Here is a 16,458-nt window from a genome sequence, read left to right as displayed (position 1 = left end):
CCCTAGGAGAGTCCAGAAATTACTCTCTTTGATTTAAACTTTATTTTATAAAATTTCAAATACATTCAAAAATAGCAAGGACAGCATAATGAACCCCCAGGCAGCCGTCACTCAGCTTCAATGAATTAACTCGTAGACAGTCTTGCTTGTGTATGCACATCCACTGCCCCCCTCCATATTATTTTGAAGGAAATCCTAGGTACTGTGTAATTTAATCTACAGATATTTTAGTATGAATCTCTAAAATATAAAAATAATTTTAAACATATTTGTACAATTTTGATATATCACACCAAAAAACGAACAAAAATTTTTAACATCACCAGTGTCCAGGTGGCATTCAGCATTCCAGTTGTCTCATAAGATTTTTTTTTTTTTACAGTTTGTCTGAATCAAGCTCCAGATAAGGTCCACACTTTGTGATTGATTGATATGTCTTCAAGACTCTTTTCATCTTTAAGTTTTCCTCTTTATCTCTTTTCTTGCAAGTTGTTTGTTGAAGAAACTGAACTGTTTATCCTGTAAAGTCTCCCACATCTGAGCTTTGCTGACTGTATCCCAGTGTGGATTGCATATGTGTTCTTCTGGCCTCCAGTGCCTATAAAATAATAGTTGGATCTCTAGGTTTGGTCAGGCTCAGGTTTAATTTGGGGGCAAGACTGCTTCTCATATGATGCCATGTTCTTCTGTTGAGAATCATAAAATGTCTGGTTGGCTGCTTCTGTGTGTGGTTTAAGATGGTCTGTTTCCAATGTGGGCAGACATTTGATAATTACTCTTTGAGTATCTAACTGCACATAGCGAGAGATTTAGCATTGCAGTAAGTTTAAAAAAGCAAGTTTCATACCCTCAAGTGCTTCAGAGGCCAGCGGGTGAAGTAGCCACAGGGAAGTCTTTTGCAAACTTGTAACTGTGAGCATGCCTTTGAGTTGTTTGACTTTTCATTTGGCATCTTCCATCTGTTAATTTAAAATGCTCATAAAATTACAGGCTTCCTTGTGAAATGCCTTTTCCAGAAATTCCTTCTCAGCTACGGGCCTACAAAAAGAGAGTGTAAAAGAGTGCATTCTCTCCAAAGTTCTCCTTCTGCCATGTCAAAACCATGTGCTTACCCTTCGGGTTTATTTTAAATCCAACAGGTGAATTACCGTGCTGACTATGAGAAAAACAAGTTGAATTACACGTTGCCCCAGGACGTACCTCAGCTGGTGAAGGCCAGAACCAATGCAGAATTGTTTAGTGAGGTGAGCAAGGAGCGTGGGTAAGAACACGGTGGGGGCTATAAACAGATGTGAAAATGAAGGGACAAGAGCAGTCCAGCAAACAGGGCCCAGGGACTCCTCTGTTCATGGAGAGGTTCATCAGAGGCGCCCATCAGGTTGTAATTTTGAATGTTGCTGCCTCATGGCATGTGGTAGTTCATGAGAATAAATTGATCACAGCAATTGAATTCTCACTGTATGTACATGTGTATGGTGTATGTTGGAACACACACACACACACATACTCATACATACTCATCATCATCCTGATGATTCCTAGCTGGTGCTTTGCTGTGTGGGTAAAGTTTAAGTTTGAAGAAGACCAAACTTAATCACCAGATTCTCCCAGGAGTCACTATGAGGCTATGACTAGCCTTCTTATTCTAGATGGGAATTGTAGGGCAGAAGAATTCTGCACTGTGGGCAGATTCTTTACCGTCTGAGCCACCAGGGAAGCCCAGTTAAGAGTTTGGGATTAACATATGCACACTACTATCTATGGGATAGGTGAATAATAGGGACCTACTATAAAGCAGGGAAGCCTGGCGTGCTACAGTCCATGGGGTCGCAGAGAGTTGGACACGACTGAGCGACTGTACTGAACTGAACTATATGGCACAGAGAACTGTACCAAATATCTTGCAATAACCTATAATGTAAAAGAACTGAAAAGGATATATATGTATAATGTGTATGTATATATATATATCTATCTATACATATATGTGAATCACTTTGCTATGCACTTGAAACTGGCGTAGTATTATAAATTACACTTTAATAAAAAATCTAAAAAGGAGAAAATAATCTTTTTTGTATGCTTATTCTGTGCTGGACACTGAGATAGGCATTATATATGGAATTTTTCATATATATTATATTCATATGACCCCTTGGAGTTATTTATTGCAGAGACACAGTTGGTGGCATGGGCTTTGGTATCAGAGAGCCAGGTGTTCCTCCCATGGCAGCAGCAATACCCTGTATCTGTTTGCACTTTACGAACTGAGGATATCTGTTCTCATGTACACAATATATTCTTACTGCCACCCTTGTGTGAAGTCACTTCAGCTGTGTTTGACTCTTTGCAACCCTATGGACTGTAGCCCACCAGGCTCTTCGGTCCATGGAATTCTCCAAGCAAGAATACTGGAGTAGGTTACCATGCCCTTCTCCAGGGGATCTTTCCCACCCAGGAATTGAGCCCAAGTCTCTTATGTCTCCTGCAATGGCAGGTGGATTCTTTACCACTAGCGCCACGTGGAAAGCCCCTTAGACAGATATATAATATTGTTTTTGCAAATGGTAAACTGAGGACCAAAAAAGTGAAGTAATTTGTCCAAGGTCACATGATCAGGCAGCAACAGTGCTAGGATGAACCCATGGGTCTTCTCATTGTCCTATCCCATCACTACCCCACATGGCCCTACAGTGAGGGAATCAATGGTGTTAATAATTGTTGTTTTTCACCTCCATGGTATTTCCATTCCTCTTGGTGCTGCTCCTTTTCATATAACTCATATGACTTAATAAAAGAATGAATAAAATATTGAAAAAAAGATTGTTGTTATCACTTTGGTTGTAACAGCCAAGATTCTGCTCTGTAAGCAGATGAAGGCTCCAACTTTGTATTTAAAAAACTTCTGTTCAACTTTTGACAAGACTGGACAGTGAGTCCCATTCACCTGTGATTCTGTTTGTCAGGTCAAGTACAGAGAAGGCTGGGAGAAGACAAAGGGGAAAGGATTTGAGATGAAGCTGGATGCCATGTCTCTGCTGGCTGCCAAAGCTTCCGGAGAGCTTGCGAGCAATGTAGGTTTCTCTAATTAACTCAGAAATGCATAAAAGATGGTTCCAGTAAAACATCAGTGGTCCCGCAGAAAAGAATAATGACTGTTAACATTGTAAGCATTGCTACGCTTTAATCTTCAACTGGGTTTGAGAAAGACTGGGAGGTGTTTTTTTTCAGGATAGTTCCCCTTGTACTTGTCACCTGGACATGGTGCCCCTTGCACTAACCACAGTCCCTCACATGGCAAAGTTTATCTCTCACAGTTGACTTTCCTATTTCTTTCCAGATTAAATACAAAGAGGAGTATGAAAAAGCAAAAGGCAAAGTCCTGGGAACTACAGACTCAAGGCTGCTGCACTCGCTCCAGGTTGCCAAGATGAGCAGTGAGGTAAAGTCTTCTCTATTCCTCAACCCCCTGACTTAGGGCTGTGTTGCTGTGAAAGTTTTTCCCAGCCTGCTTCACTTGAGGCTGCTTGTAAGTTCTTTCCTGGCTGATGTGGGAAATGTTTTCTTTCTTTATCTTGGCAAAGACTACTATTCTTTGAAAGTAGATGAGAAGTGTGTGGTCCCTAAGGGTGACCGGCATCTGCTGTTCGCGGTACAGGATGTTCAGCCACATCTATTCACTCTGAAATGTTTACTAAACAACTACTCTGGCGAGATATTGTGTCAGACACTGGAGTCGTAAGAGTAAACAACGTATAACTGGTTTCTCTCTAATGGGGTTTAATTATGTTGGGAGCGTTAGGCAGGAAGCTTTCTGTTTATTGAGGTGGTGTCCTGGATGAATCCTCTCGTCCAAACACATGTGGTATTCAAGATGTTTAGCCAACAACTGGGGCATCTAGGTTCCAGCCACTCAAAATGGCAGTACTTATAAACAACTCTGGTGGCAGGGGGTTAACCTGGGTAAGTATCCCTTAGCAGAAACCTTTGGGGAAGGAGTGGTCTGCCAAAAGGGTCAGATTTGGTTTCCAATGAAGACTTCCCTGTCGATGCCGAACAGGCAACAAAGAAGCATGGTCATTGATTGTGCTTTACCATGGTGAGGCTGGCTAATGCTGCTTTGGTTATGATTACCTGATGAGTCATGGAGGAACCAGGGCTTGAATAGAATAAGAGAATTGGCATCTTGTAATCCTTTTGGATGTGCCCTGTGGAACAAGCCCTCTAATGTCCTCAGTCATGAAGCATACAGAGACGCTGAGTATTTGGCTTCAGTTTAGACAGAGAACAAAACTGGTATTTCATACTTGTAATTGGAGCAAATGGGGCCAAAAAAGATGGCCTTGCCCAAAGTCATATTGTAGTCAGTATGGCTGAGAAATAGAGAATTAGACCATAGAACTCTTAACTTACTGGCTCTAGGCTTCTTCTACTGTACCACACTTCCTCACCATCACACCATCATCACCACCATCACACCATCACCACCACCATCACCACCATCCATCCTCATTGGCCCCCTCATTGCCAACATTTATCAAGTGTTTGCTTGCACTTGATACCATCCCTGCACTAAGTGGGTTTCAGCTACTGTTTTGTTTACTTTTCACAATAGCCCTCCAAGGAAAATGAGCCTTTAGAGAGGTGATGTGACTTCCCAGAGGCCATCTAGCTGGCAAAGTTCAGATCAGATTTGAACTCAAGCTTGGCTGACCCTGGAGCCCAAACTTTGCTATATTTGCCTCTCAAAGCTTCCACAGAAACCATGGATCGAGTGTTTTCTTCCTAGAGCAGCTGGGTGAAAAGAGTCAGGAGGCATTTCTCGGGGAGACAAAGTAGTGTGAAACCTCAGTTCCCAGGTGCCACCACCTAACAGAGCCAGGACTTGGATCTCACGCTTTGGACAGACGGGTGGCATTGCCCAGAGTGCCAGCTCCTCCTGGAAGCCTGGGCTTCTCTCCTGGGCTTGTTTTCACATCACTCCCGCCAAGGCGGGCTTCCAGTAATACAGTGTGTTTTGGTGCCTTCAAGGTTGAATACAAGAAAGGCTTCGAAAAGAGTAAGACCCACTTTCACCTGCCCATGGACATGGTCAACATCAGGCATGCTAAGAAGGCCCAAGCTCTGGCCAGTGACCTGGACTACAGGAAAAAACTGCATGAATACACTGTGCTGCCCGAAGATATGAAGACTCGCTGGGCCAAGAAAGCCTACGGGCTCCAGAGCGAGGTGAGCTCTGACTCTTTGCCCGCTCTCCCCATGCAGCTCTTGCAGCTGGATATGGTGACACTTTCAGAGTGATTTAGAACTTGTCCAAGAGTCTGTTAGGTGACTCAGGACCAGGAAGAACTGTTGGAGATGTGCCAGGCCCAGGGAAGATGGAGGGGGAGGCAGAGATAGAGATGGAGTTACAATCAAGACAGTGGAGACTGGAGGGTGGAGGGTTGGGACTCAGAGCTATTGTGAAAAGTCAAGGTGTGTTGATAATGGGATGAGCAAAGAGGAAAGCAAGTGCTGCAAGTGGTAAAGCTGATACATGTTGTAAAGTAAATCTAGGAAGTATAGCAGGTTGGCAGATAAGGTTCTTAGGCAAAAAGTCTGAAAAGCCCTCTCTTTTGGTAAAGGTGGTGGTGGTGTTTCAGAGCTAAGGTAGAATAGCCTCATTTGATTACAAGGTGGGCAGTGGCTTCACCCCCGAGCAGAGTTCTGCCTGACTATAAGATGAAGGGCAGAGAAAAGGCAGGAGTGAGCGCTTTCCTATGTCTCTGTTAACTTCTCCCAGTCCGCATCCATGTGTCTGATTAAGCTTGGTCTTCCTCTTGCAGCTGCAGTACAAGGCTGACCTGGCGTGGATGAAAGGGGTTGGGTGGCTGACTGAGGGCAGTCTCAATTTGGAACAGGCCAAGAAGGCCGGACAGCTGGTCAGCGAGGTAACCTGAGCCCAAGCCCCTGGCTTCTTGTCCTTCTCAGACCAAGTCATCCCGGAGAGCCATCGTTCCCTCTGAATTCTCCTCAACCCCCAGGCTTAGTTTTTGAGTGAGACGGGGGAGTACTTCTTCATTTTGCACGTGTAGCTCACCCTGAACTAGCATTCTACACCCTTATGCTTCCTGGGAGGTATTTGTTAGAAGCCGACCAATTTAAGTAGTACTTACATCCATGAATCAGAATGGTTGTGATATACAATTAGGACATAGGAAATGTGTTTGTCGTGTGAGGAGTGTGTGATTGCTTCTGAATCAGAGGATCTGGTATTTAGAGGTCAGGGCTTCCCTGGTAGCTCAGATGGTAAAGCGTCTGCCTACAATGCAGGAGACCTGGGTTCAATCCCTGAGTTGGGAAGATCCCCTGGAGAAGGAAATGGCAACCCATTCCAGTATTCATGCCTGGAAAATCCCATGGACCGAGGAGCCTGATGGGCTACAGCCCAGGGGGTCACAAAGAGTCAGACATGACTAAGCGACTTCATTTCACTTCACTTCACATTCTCATCATACTTTTTGGAAAAAGAAAACACCTGATGCTGGGAAAGATTGAGGGTAGGAGGAGAAGGGAACAACTGAGGATGAGATAGTTGGATGGCATCACCGACTCAATGGACATGAGTTTGAGCAAACTCTGGGAGATGGTGAAGGACAGGGAAGCCTGGCATGCTGCATGCACTCCATGGGGTTGCAGAGTCGGACTAAGCAACTGAACAATAATTCTCACTGTGTGTGTGCCTTAAACTCACTGTAGACTTTGGGCAAGTCATTCAACCTTTCCAATCCTCCTTCTCTCTTATAAAAATGCGAAGGTTGGCTAGGATCCTCCCCAAATCCCTGTGGCTCCAAGCCTGTGCTTCTCTTTACTCCGTGTACAGCTGGTGTTGGCAGCAGGCAGAGGAGGACTTTTGAAGGACATTTCATTTGCAAATGTGACTATTTCGGGAACCCTGTTTGGGATCTTCAAAGGGTGTTCTTATTTTGGTGCCAGGAAGGCTGAGTCGGCATTTTTCTTGCACATGGTAATCATAGCGCTGATAACAGCTGCCGTTTATGGGCTGATAATAATTATGCAACCAGTGCTATCTTTCATTGATGACTGTGGGTGTATTACACACCCATGGTTCGTTTATCACTCACATTTATTACTCCTCTGTGAGTAGACACTAGTATTATTATATTCATATCCCCATTTGACATAGGTGGAAGGTAAGACAGAGTTACATTTCCAGAAGTGGCAGAGCTGGGATCTGTACTTAGTGTTTTGGTCCAATGCACCAGCTCTGGACAATTAAGCAATATTGGATTCCCGAAGCACCTTTTCTAATTTATTCTTATTTATCCACTGCACTCATGCTTCTCTCAGACACAGACACATTCAAGGTTAGGGTGTATGAATAAGGAAGGTAGAAGAGAATACCCTTGAGGGTTCCCATCACTTAACTTCTTTGAGACCAATTGAAATCCAAGTGGAACAAGCTGAGCCCCGTTTGTCTTGGACAGGGGTGTGGTAAGGGGACCTTCTGCCTTAGGCATGCCTGATCCTGTCTCACTCCTGTGCTGACTCATTGTTAAGCTCCTTCAGGGCCAGGAAGATACCTATCCTTTACCTGTCTCATAGCCCTGCTCCGCCCTGGGCAGGGTGGGTTCTTGGCTCCTCACTCAGCACTCCTGATTTGACCAATGCAGAGGCTGGGACAGCCAGGGATCTCCAGCCATGGAAAGGCAATGTGACTTCCTTCAATTGTGTGGTGAAGGAGTTTTCCCATTCGACATGCTCCAGTGAGAAAGGGAAAGTACAAGTTTCTTTGGAATATTTTTTGTAGAATTTCTTTTCTTCCTCCTGGGAGAAATATTCTGAATATTTCAATATTCCAGTCCCTATCTGTGCTTCAGTTGGTCTCGACAACCCTCTTGCTGACGGCCCTGGGGATTCTGCTTACCTGTGATCTCGCCACAAGTTTCTGCTTCAATAAGCCATTCTCAGCAGCTTCCTTTCCCATCAGCTTTGGCAACTCCAATGGAAAAGCCAAAGGAACTAAACCTCCGGGAAGGACAGGAAGTCCCCGTGGGGGAACAGAATTGCACATGTAGTTTTTGCCAGTGGCTTTGCGGCTGTGAGATGGGGACATGAGGAAGACAAGCCCTCAGTAATCTGGAACACGGAGGGCTGTGAGGGCAGAACCCACGTGGCCACCTGCCTTCTGGCTGTGTCTCCTGGCCTTTCCTTTCACAATACTTCCTGGAACATCTTGACAGCGCTGTGAATAACAGTGACTGCAAGCACAGTGAACGCTTACTCTGCCCACGGACTCCACTCGTGGGAAGGGAGGCTTTGAAGCCTCTGCACCACCCGCAGTGAAACAGCTTCTATTGTTTTCCACATTGTACAGTCCACGCCTGAGCAGCTCAGGGGACCCAGGGATCTGCCCAAGGCCGTGAAGCCAGAAAGAGGTCGGGGGAGAAATCTCCCCCGACCTTGGGATTCATGGCTATCAAGTCCCAAGTTCCCTCCACTCAGCTCTCCTGTGTCAGATCTAGGTTTACAAAATGGATCCATCCCAGGGCTCACGGTGACACGGGGTTCACTGAAGGGAATATTCAAGTCCCATTCAGTAGAAGGGACTTAAACAAGCTCACCAGGCTGAAAGTCTCAGGTCTGAGTGGTCCTCTTTAAGCTAAAGGAATAGCTGGACCATCCCCCTTGGGAAAATTCTTGGGTCACAGAAAGTATATGGGTGATTGCATGTATGTGATGGTGGGGACAGCCCAATCTAATGCTACCGGGTCTCTTTTCTTTGGAAACAGAAAAACTACAGGCAGAGGGTAGATGAGCTGAAGTTCACCAGTGTGGCAGACAGCTCCCAGATGGAGCATGCCAAGAAGAGCCAGGAACTGCAGAGCGGGGTGAGTCCCGGGCTGCTCTTTCTCCTGTGAGCTGCTGTGTCATGGGCCTGGGAACCTCCGGGACCACAGCAGGTGCTGCCCAGGCATGAGCCAGGAGCCAAAGAGCCTTCCCTTTAAATAGGCTGGACCCTTATTTCCACGGGCTTCCAGGCCTCCCTCCCTCACTCACCATATTTCTTCTCTGGTTGTTAAGGACAGATGTCAACTGACATTGTTCCTTTTCAGTTTTCAATCTTGCCTAGTTCCTTCTTTCTTTCTCCTTCTCACTCTCTTATCAAGGACTCCAGAATTCTGGAGCCAGTAGAGAATTATCTTAGAAGAGGATAGCATTTGCTTGTGAGATGGGTACACTTCATGCCCACTTGCACTCAAATGTGGAAGGTAGAACAGTGAAACACCACATATGTTATTTACATGTTAGGGATCAACAGCTGAGCAAGTGTAGTTGCTACCATCTGGCCAGGACGTTCCTAGCTTTCCTTTCTAAAGGTCTAGATACATCTGCCAGAAAGGATGCAATTACCGTAATTCAGAGTTAGCAGAAAGCCACCGCATGGAAACTCAAGCTGGGAAGTGGGAGAGAAGGGAAGAGAAAAAGAGCAGGAGTGATTCAGTTTCCATGGAGAAGATGTTCACTCAGCTGCCTTTTTGGCCACTGTTCACTTTCCAGGTGTCACTACCTGTGGATGTGCTAGGTTTGATCATGGGGTGCAGGAGGCAGGAGATACTTCTTATTTTTCCCACTTGGCGAGTCCATGTTCATCTTAGCCCTCTAGTGGGTCATTTTTGTGGCCATGGATACTGTGGATGGGAACAGCTTGGGGAAGTTGATGCCTCCTGGGAAAATGGGGCTTCTCTGCTGGCTCAGATGGTGAAGAATCTCCCTGCAATACAGGAAACCCAGGTTCGAGGGTCAGAAAGATCCCCTGGAGAAGGAAATGGCAACCCAATCCAGTATGCTTGCCTGGAGAAGCCCATGGACAGAGGAGTCTGGCAGACTGTAGTCCATGGGGTCACAAAGAGTCAGACACGACTGAACTACTAACATTTTCACTTTCTTTAAGGGAAAATGAGAACCTTAGAGGGGTTCTCAGATTGGTCCCCTGGCCACGTTTTCCTCCCAGCTGCTCACTGCTGCTGCTCATTCCCTCGTCATCTCTTCTGCCTTAAGCCTCATTTCCTGCATGCTGCCAGCCAGCATCTGGCCCGATTGATCTTGTAATGGAGTTTCCATGTAAGACACAGAAGAACCGAGCAGCCAGCTGCCTCCTCCTTTGCTCCTGACCCAGCGTTCTCTCCCAACAGGTGGCCTACAAGGCAGAGCACGAGCAGTCTGTCCATCAGTACAGCATTAGCAAAGACGAGCCTCTCTTCCTTCAGGCCCGAGCCAACGCTGCCAATCTCAGCGAGGTACAGTCCAGGGGGTGGGTGGCCGGGGGCTCTACTTTCCTATATGTAGGCACCTGATCTGTAAAACCCAGCAGCCATATCAGTGTGTCTGTGTCTGGTGAGGCTGCGTACATCTGGTCGTTGTAAACTCCTTACCAGTATTAGTGAGCAGGAGGGGCTTTCCTGGTGGCTCAGCGCTAAAGAATCTGCCTGCCAAACAGGAGATGCCAGTTCAGTCCTTGGGTCAGGAAGATCACCTGGAGGAAGAAATGGCAACCCACTCTAGCATTCTTGCCTGGAAAATCCCAGGGACAGAGAAGCCTGGTGGGTTACAGGTCTGTGACCTGGTTTGAGGTCACAGAAGAGTTGCCACTGAGCAGTGGAGCACGCACACATGCACGCATGCACACATGCATGCATGCAGACAACCTTTGGTAGGAATGAGCACTGACTATATGATGGAGGAGGAGGCAGTGGTTATTCCCGTGTTGGAGTTGAAACAACATAAGACTAGTGATAGAAAGGGGAGTGAATAAGAGCTCAGACATTGGCTCCAAACTGTCTGGGTTTTTAGCACTTACTAGGTATGCAACCGTGGACAATTTCTTTGCTCTCAGCGGTCCCACTGGCAAACGAGGGCACTCCTAGTTCCCTCTACACTGAGTTGCCCCGAAGTCTCGGTGAGCTGATATATGGAAAGCACAGGGAAGAGCATGCTCAGGGAAATTATTCCTTAGGCACGAAAGCTTGCGGAGTTCCAACTTTTCTTCTCTGTCTTCTAAGGAAGGGCCTTTCTTGGTTCTTCTGCTGGACTCCCAGGTCTTTGGGGTCCTGATGCAAATATTGGGGAGAGCGGGGAGAACTGGAAGGAGAAACAGAAGCTAAATTGATTCACACAGAGAAATGGAGGGAGCCTTAGATGGTAAAGAATCCGCCTGCAATGCAGGAGACCTGGGTTCAATCCCTGGTTTGGGAAGATGTCCTGAAGAAGGAAATGTCTACCCACTCCAGGATTCTTGCCTGGAGAACCTCATGGACAGAGGAACCTAGTGGGCTACAGTCCATGGGGTCGCAAAGAGTTGGACACCACTGAGCAACTTTCACTTTCCAGAAGAAAGAACTTGAAATCTGGAGGTGGGGGCAGGACAGGAAGTGGGAGGAGCAAAGGAAAGACTCACATGCAGTAGAGGCTGGGCTCAGAAAGGGGTGCACCGGGAGCAGCTGCTGGGCTGGTGGGGTGTGCAGACAGAGACGGGGAGCAGACTCTTTGGACGTTCTGCTGGGTGTTGTGCGGTGTCATTCCACCTATGACCTGTCACTAGACTTCTGTGAAGACTCTTAGTATTTTCCAGGGCTCTGGAGTTCAGTGTCTGCTTCTGTCATCCAAAGCCCTGTAAGGCAGGAGGCCTTAAGGTAGGAACAATAAGGCCTGCTTGTATTCAGGCTCTAGGTTTCTCTGGGTCTCAGGGTTTCTATGGAAGGATGTAATGGGTGTTTGCCCCCTGGAAAGGTTGTTATAGAGTCTAAGGGAAGTCCTCTCATTTCAGGATGATCTCTTTTCTCCTAAATCCCCTTAGAAACTGTACAAGAGCAGCTGGGAAAACCAGAAGGCGAAAGCGTTTGATCTGCGTCTTGACTCCTTGGCCTTCCTGGCAGCCAAAGCCAAGAGGGACCTGGCTAGTGAGGTGAGTCAGTCCCCAGTTTGTACTCGGCACCAGGAATCCTGACATCTATATCTGGGGGAGTCCGAAAGTGTCCTGGCAGGTTTTTAGTCTCTCTGAGCCTCAGGATTCTAATCTGCAAAACGGAGATAAGTATGACCATCTTGCAGTGAGATAATCATGTAAGTGTCTAGGACACTACCTGCCACACACTTGTTTTTGGTAAGTGGTCACTGGTATTATCACTAGTAGTAGCGTGAGTAGTAATCCAAACCACTCATTTTACAGGTAAACTGATGCCCAGAGACATTCCATGACTTTTTAGGGATGTGGAGGCCTGCTGAGGTTAAGAGTACAGGGCTCGGGTGTTGGAATGACTCAGGGTAAAATCCCCGCTCCATCACCAAATAGCCTGTGACTCGTGGTAGGCTGTCTCACCTTTCAAAATCTCAGTGAACTCATGGGTAAATTGGTAATTGCAAAATGGTTATGAGGAAATGAGATGCATTGATGTGTGTTAAGTGTTCTGTAGCCCAGTGCTGTCTATTACGGTTCCGATGTGAGAGAAGGAGCTTAGGTTATAAGTCTGGTGGCTCAGACAATAAAGAATCTGCTTGCAATGCAGGAGACCTGGGGAGCAGCTTTCACTTTCACTGCTTCCTTCATCGAGAAAGTCTTGCTTCCAAAAAAACCCCAAATATACATGTGTGTATACATATTCTGTATCTATTGTGTATGTATATGTAATAATATATATATACACAAAAATATACCCATAAAAGTGTATAGCTATCAGCTGAACTAAACAATGGCTTGGCAATGTGGTTGATATACATTATAACACAAACCCTTTGTTTCATCACAGACCAGCACTTGTCTATAGATGCGCTTTTGAGAGGCATGGATTTATACCATCCCTGGCTCATTATAAGGGTTCAGTAAATCATGGCGGATAGTGATCCTGTTGTTCTTGTTGGCAGATTTGAGAGTAGAGCCCACGTCTCCTGATGACCCCAGTAATGACGATGTTGAAATGATGCCACACACCACCATCCTGCTACAGTTTTCAAAGCATTTCCATATTTATTGTTTCTTCGGATCCTCATAAATCTTGGCCTAGTGTTTCTTTTTCAGGCCGGTGTGCTCCCTTTTGCTCCCCGTAACTCCTAAATATTTACATGTACCTCAGTTGTCTTTCATTTGAACTTCTTTCTGAAATAGCAGTTGTATTTTAGGTATTCTGTGTCTTTTTCATTTCCTGATGACTTTCCATACTATTCTCGCTGTTATCAAAAAAGATTACAAAGTGGCTTTCATGAAAGCAACAGGCCACTTAAAAATAAACCCAGAAAGAGTAATCTCAAGTCATATAGAGACAAGGTGGAATTTCACCAGGAAATGGGGAGAAGACTGTTTGATAGCTGAACTTCAAGTTTAGTTCTGAGGTTCTGGCAGTGCAGGTGTAAAGGGAAATAATGAGTTGTAATGTTTTTTTTTCAATATTTGATGAAAGGAAATATATCAGTTGTTCAAAGGAGGCATGCTTTTTATGACACTAATTCTGATAGGTCCTGTTGTATGGCTTTGTTTTAACTTTCTTGTGTGGCTTGACGCTTAATTCCTTCAGGAGATATCTGCTAAGGTACCCCTGCTCTCTTTCTCTCGTTTAGGTGAAGTACAAAGAGGATTATGAGAAATCCAGAGGGAAGCTCATTGGAGCTCAGGGTGCCCAGGGGGATTCGCAAATGAGCCACTCGCTGCAGATGTCCAAGCTTCAGAGTGAACTGGAATACAAGAAGGGCTTTGAGGACACCAAATCCCAGTGCCACGTCCCCCTGGACATGATCCACCTAGTGCATGCCCGCAAGGCTCAGCACTTAGCCACGGACATAGGCTATAAGACGGCATCCCATCACTTTACAGCTTTGCCCACAGACATGAAGGTGGAATGGGCCAAGAAGGCTTACGGTTTACAGAGTGATGTAAGCTCCTGGTGTGTGTGTTTGTATGTGTGTGTGCATGCTAGTGTTTCCCAAACCCTTGAGGACATAGTCTATTCTTTGAGATATCTGTTTCTGGATCCCTCAGTGGAAACGTTTAAGCTTCCTTGTGCTTTAATTTTACTCAGAGCTATGTCCATTTTAGATTCGGTACTACCAAACAAAATTATACAGCTTCCTTTTTCCTCTTGGCATTCTGATGGACATAGGTTATCTGTATTTCTCCTTATTCCTGGGTTGGCGGGGGGATATCTATGTGACATTCTTAACTGTGACCCTGCCCGTGGAGAGAGCATTCTGGTACTCAGTCCAAGGTCAGTAGTCCTGTGTTTAGAAAGGGCAGCTTGCTAGTCCTCCACAGCCCTCTCCCCTTCCCCATTATGTTCTTTCGTCTTCAGTTGACTCTTGCACAGGAAAGTGGGCGAGCTGAAAAGACAGGTCAGCGACAGTCAGACTGTCGCCCGTGGAGGTGGGGTGGGGGCAGTGCGGACACACCCTTCCAGGTAGAGCTGTTTTAGGTTGGAGAGGTGATCTGCTAGTTTCAGAGAGGTGTCCATACAAATGATTTTCCATTAAAACTACTACTCCTTCCATGGCAAAGAAAGAAATGAGAAATACCTCCCCTGCTGCCCTGCACTGAGGTTCTTAAGAAGGAATTGGCACTGTGGGAAGTCTCGCACGTCTTGTGAAATTCCCTCAGATAGCGCCCCACCCGGGTTCCGTTGTGGATTCTCATTTTCTTCTCCCCTGCGTGTTATTTTAAACAAGAAACCGGGGAAAGCAGACAATGAGGCCGCGCTTCTTCCTGAGGTTGCCGTGGACCTGTAATGAGGGATGCGACTGATGGGGGCCCCCCTCCATCCAGCTTCACCCCCAGCAGTGTCGGGTGGGGCTAAAGCCACCATCTGCGGGTCGGCTCCAATTAAGGGAGACATTAATTTACATTTTGGAGCCCTACCTGTGACTGTGCAGAAATGGATAAGACAAAAGTGGCATCTAATTTGACTCAGCTGGCACCAAGGTGGCATCGGGGAGCCATTAATAGCCCTTTAAATGTCTGCACACCAACAATGGACTGCCTTTTTTTTTCCCCCCTTTCTCCTTTGTCAGAACCAATACAGGGCAGATGTGAAGTGGATGAAAGGGACGGGCTGGGTCGCCACCGGGTCATTAAATGTGGAGCAGGCGAAGAAGGCAGGAGAACTCATTAGCGAGGTGAGATTCCCTGACAGCGTGCGGCGGGCCTGGCTGCATTAGGCGTGCGGCATTTCTGTATAAAATTAAAATAATTTCCACTCAAAAGGCAAAGAAAAAGGCAAAGCTACATGAAAGGCCTCCAAACCCAGACTAGGGCCAGTAATTAGAGGAAAACCACATACCAAACACACCCCAGTAGGGGCCCACAGAGCCCTGGCAAAAACAAAGTGGGTGACAAATGATATTATGAATAATAATGACAATCAAACAGAGCTCAATTGCTACCCACCAACTTACCTTTTTAATGAAGCAACACGGGAGAGATGATAAAAAGACACATTTATCGCACCCAGAAAGCCCTTTGGTGACTTCACGCACATTTTCTTCCTCTTTCTTTCCGAGGCAGGCAGTGTAAACAGTTTTTGAATATTCACGTGGTGTCAAACATGTGACACGGTTCTTTTTTTGTTGGAGGGCCTCATTTCTGTTTGAATCTCACCACTGTCTACTTGCAGACACCCTGGTTGGACTCACAAGCTTCTGAAAGGAACTGTTTCCTTGCTTTTTAGGACAGTATCCTTGAGCAGATCTTTTAAAGACTAGGTCAGCGTTTCTTGACCTTGGCCCTGTGGACATTTTGATGACTCTTTGTTGTGGGGCTGTCCTGGGCCTTGCAGGGCATTTGGCAGCATTGCTGGCCTCTAAGCATTAGACGCTCACGGCACTCTTTCCCAGTCGTGACAAACAAATATGCCTCCAGACACTGTTGCAAGGTGGAGTGACTGCTCCTGGGCTGGACACTTCAGAGTCATTTTGTCTCACATTCACAGAGAGGCTGCACACCCTCAATAAGCCAGATCCACTCTGTATGTAATGTCTGCTTCGGGAGGCGCTTGCTCGGCAGCCTGGTCTTTCTGGATGTTCCGGGGTGAGCAGGAGACATAATGACTATAGCCCCAGAAGACTTCAACCTTGAGACAGTGAGCAGCCTGGGACAGTGTTTTGGTCCCAGGTCCTCCTAAATGTAAAGCTAAAGCAGAAAGACACCTGTAGTGTAAGCACACCTGCCAAGCATTGATATTTTCCCGTGGGTGAGCATTCCAGTCACCTGACACGTCATAGTTTATGCATGATAAGTCGCTTCAGTCGTGTCCAACTCTTTGCAACCCCATGGACCGTAGCCTGCCAGACTCCTCTCTCCATGGGATTCTCCAGGCGAGGAGACCAGAGTGGGTGGCTGTGCCCTCCTCCAGGGGATCTTTCCCACCCAGGGATCAAACCAGCGTCTCTTATGTCTCCTACATTGGCAGGCGAGCTCTT

At 46.4% G+C, this 16,458-nt stretch overlaps 1 protein-coding gene across 5 annotated transcripts in view; it reads left to right on the top strand.

Annotated features, from left to right (window-relative positions):
• The window catches only part of LOC122708973 (nebulin related anchoring protein), a 75,281-nt gene that overhangs the window by 27,820 nt on the left and 31,003 nt on the right, over window positions 1-16,458 (top strand). For all 5 annotated transcript variants that reach the window (XM_043925888.1, XM_043925891.1, XM_043925889.1 and 2 more), the window contains 10 exons: window positions 1,140-1,244; window positions 2,967-3,074; window positions 3,341-3,442; window positions 5,032-5,229; window positions 5,826-5,930; window positions 8,793-8,891; window positions 10,197-10,301; window positions 11,858-11,965; window positions 13,612-13,923; window positions 15,052-15,156. In XM_043925888.1, coding sequence (XP_043781823.1) covers window positions 1,140-1,244; window positions 2,967-3,074; window positions 3,341-3,442; window positions 5,032-5,229; window positions 5,826-5,930; window positions 8,793-8,891; window positions 10,197-10,301; window positions 11,858-11,965; window positions 13,612-13,923; window positions 15,052-15,156 — 1,347 coding nt within the window. The remainder of the gene's footprint in view (window positions 1-1,139; window positions 1,245-2,966; window positions 3,075-3,340; window positions 3,443-5,031; window positions 5,230-5,825; window positions 5,931-8,792; window positions 8,892-10,196; window positions 10,302-11,857; window positions 11,966-13,611; window positions 13,924-15,051; window positions 15,157-16,458) is intronic.

The sequence above is a fragment of the Cervus elaphus genome, chromosome 15 (genome assembly GCF_910594005.1).
Source record: "Cervus elaphus chromosome 15, mCerEla1.1, whole genome shotgun sequence".
Classification (NCBI taxonomy): domain Eukaryota; kingdom Metazoa; phylum Chordata; class Mammalia; order Artiodactyla; family Cervidae; genus Cervus; species Cervus elaphus.
This window is presented reverse-complemented; position numbering and strand designations above follow the sequence as displayed.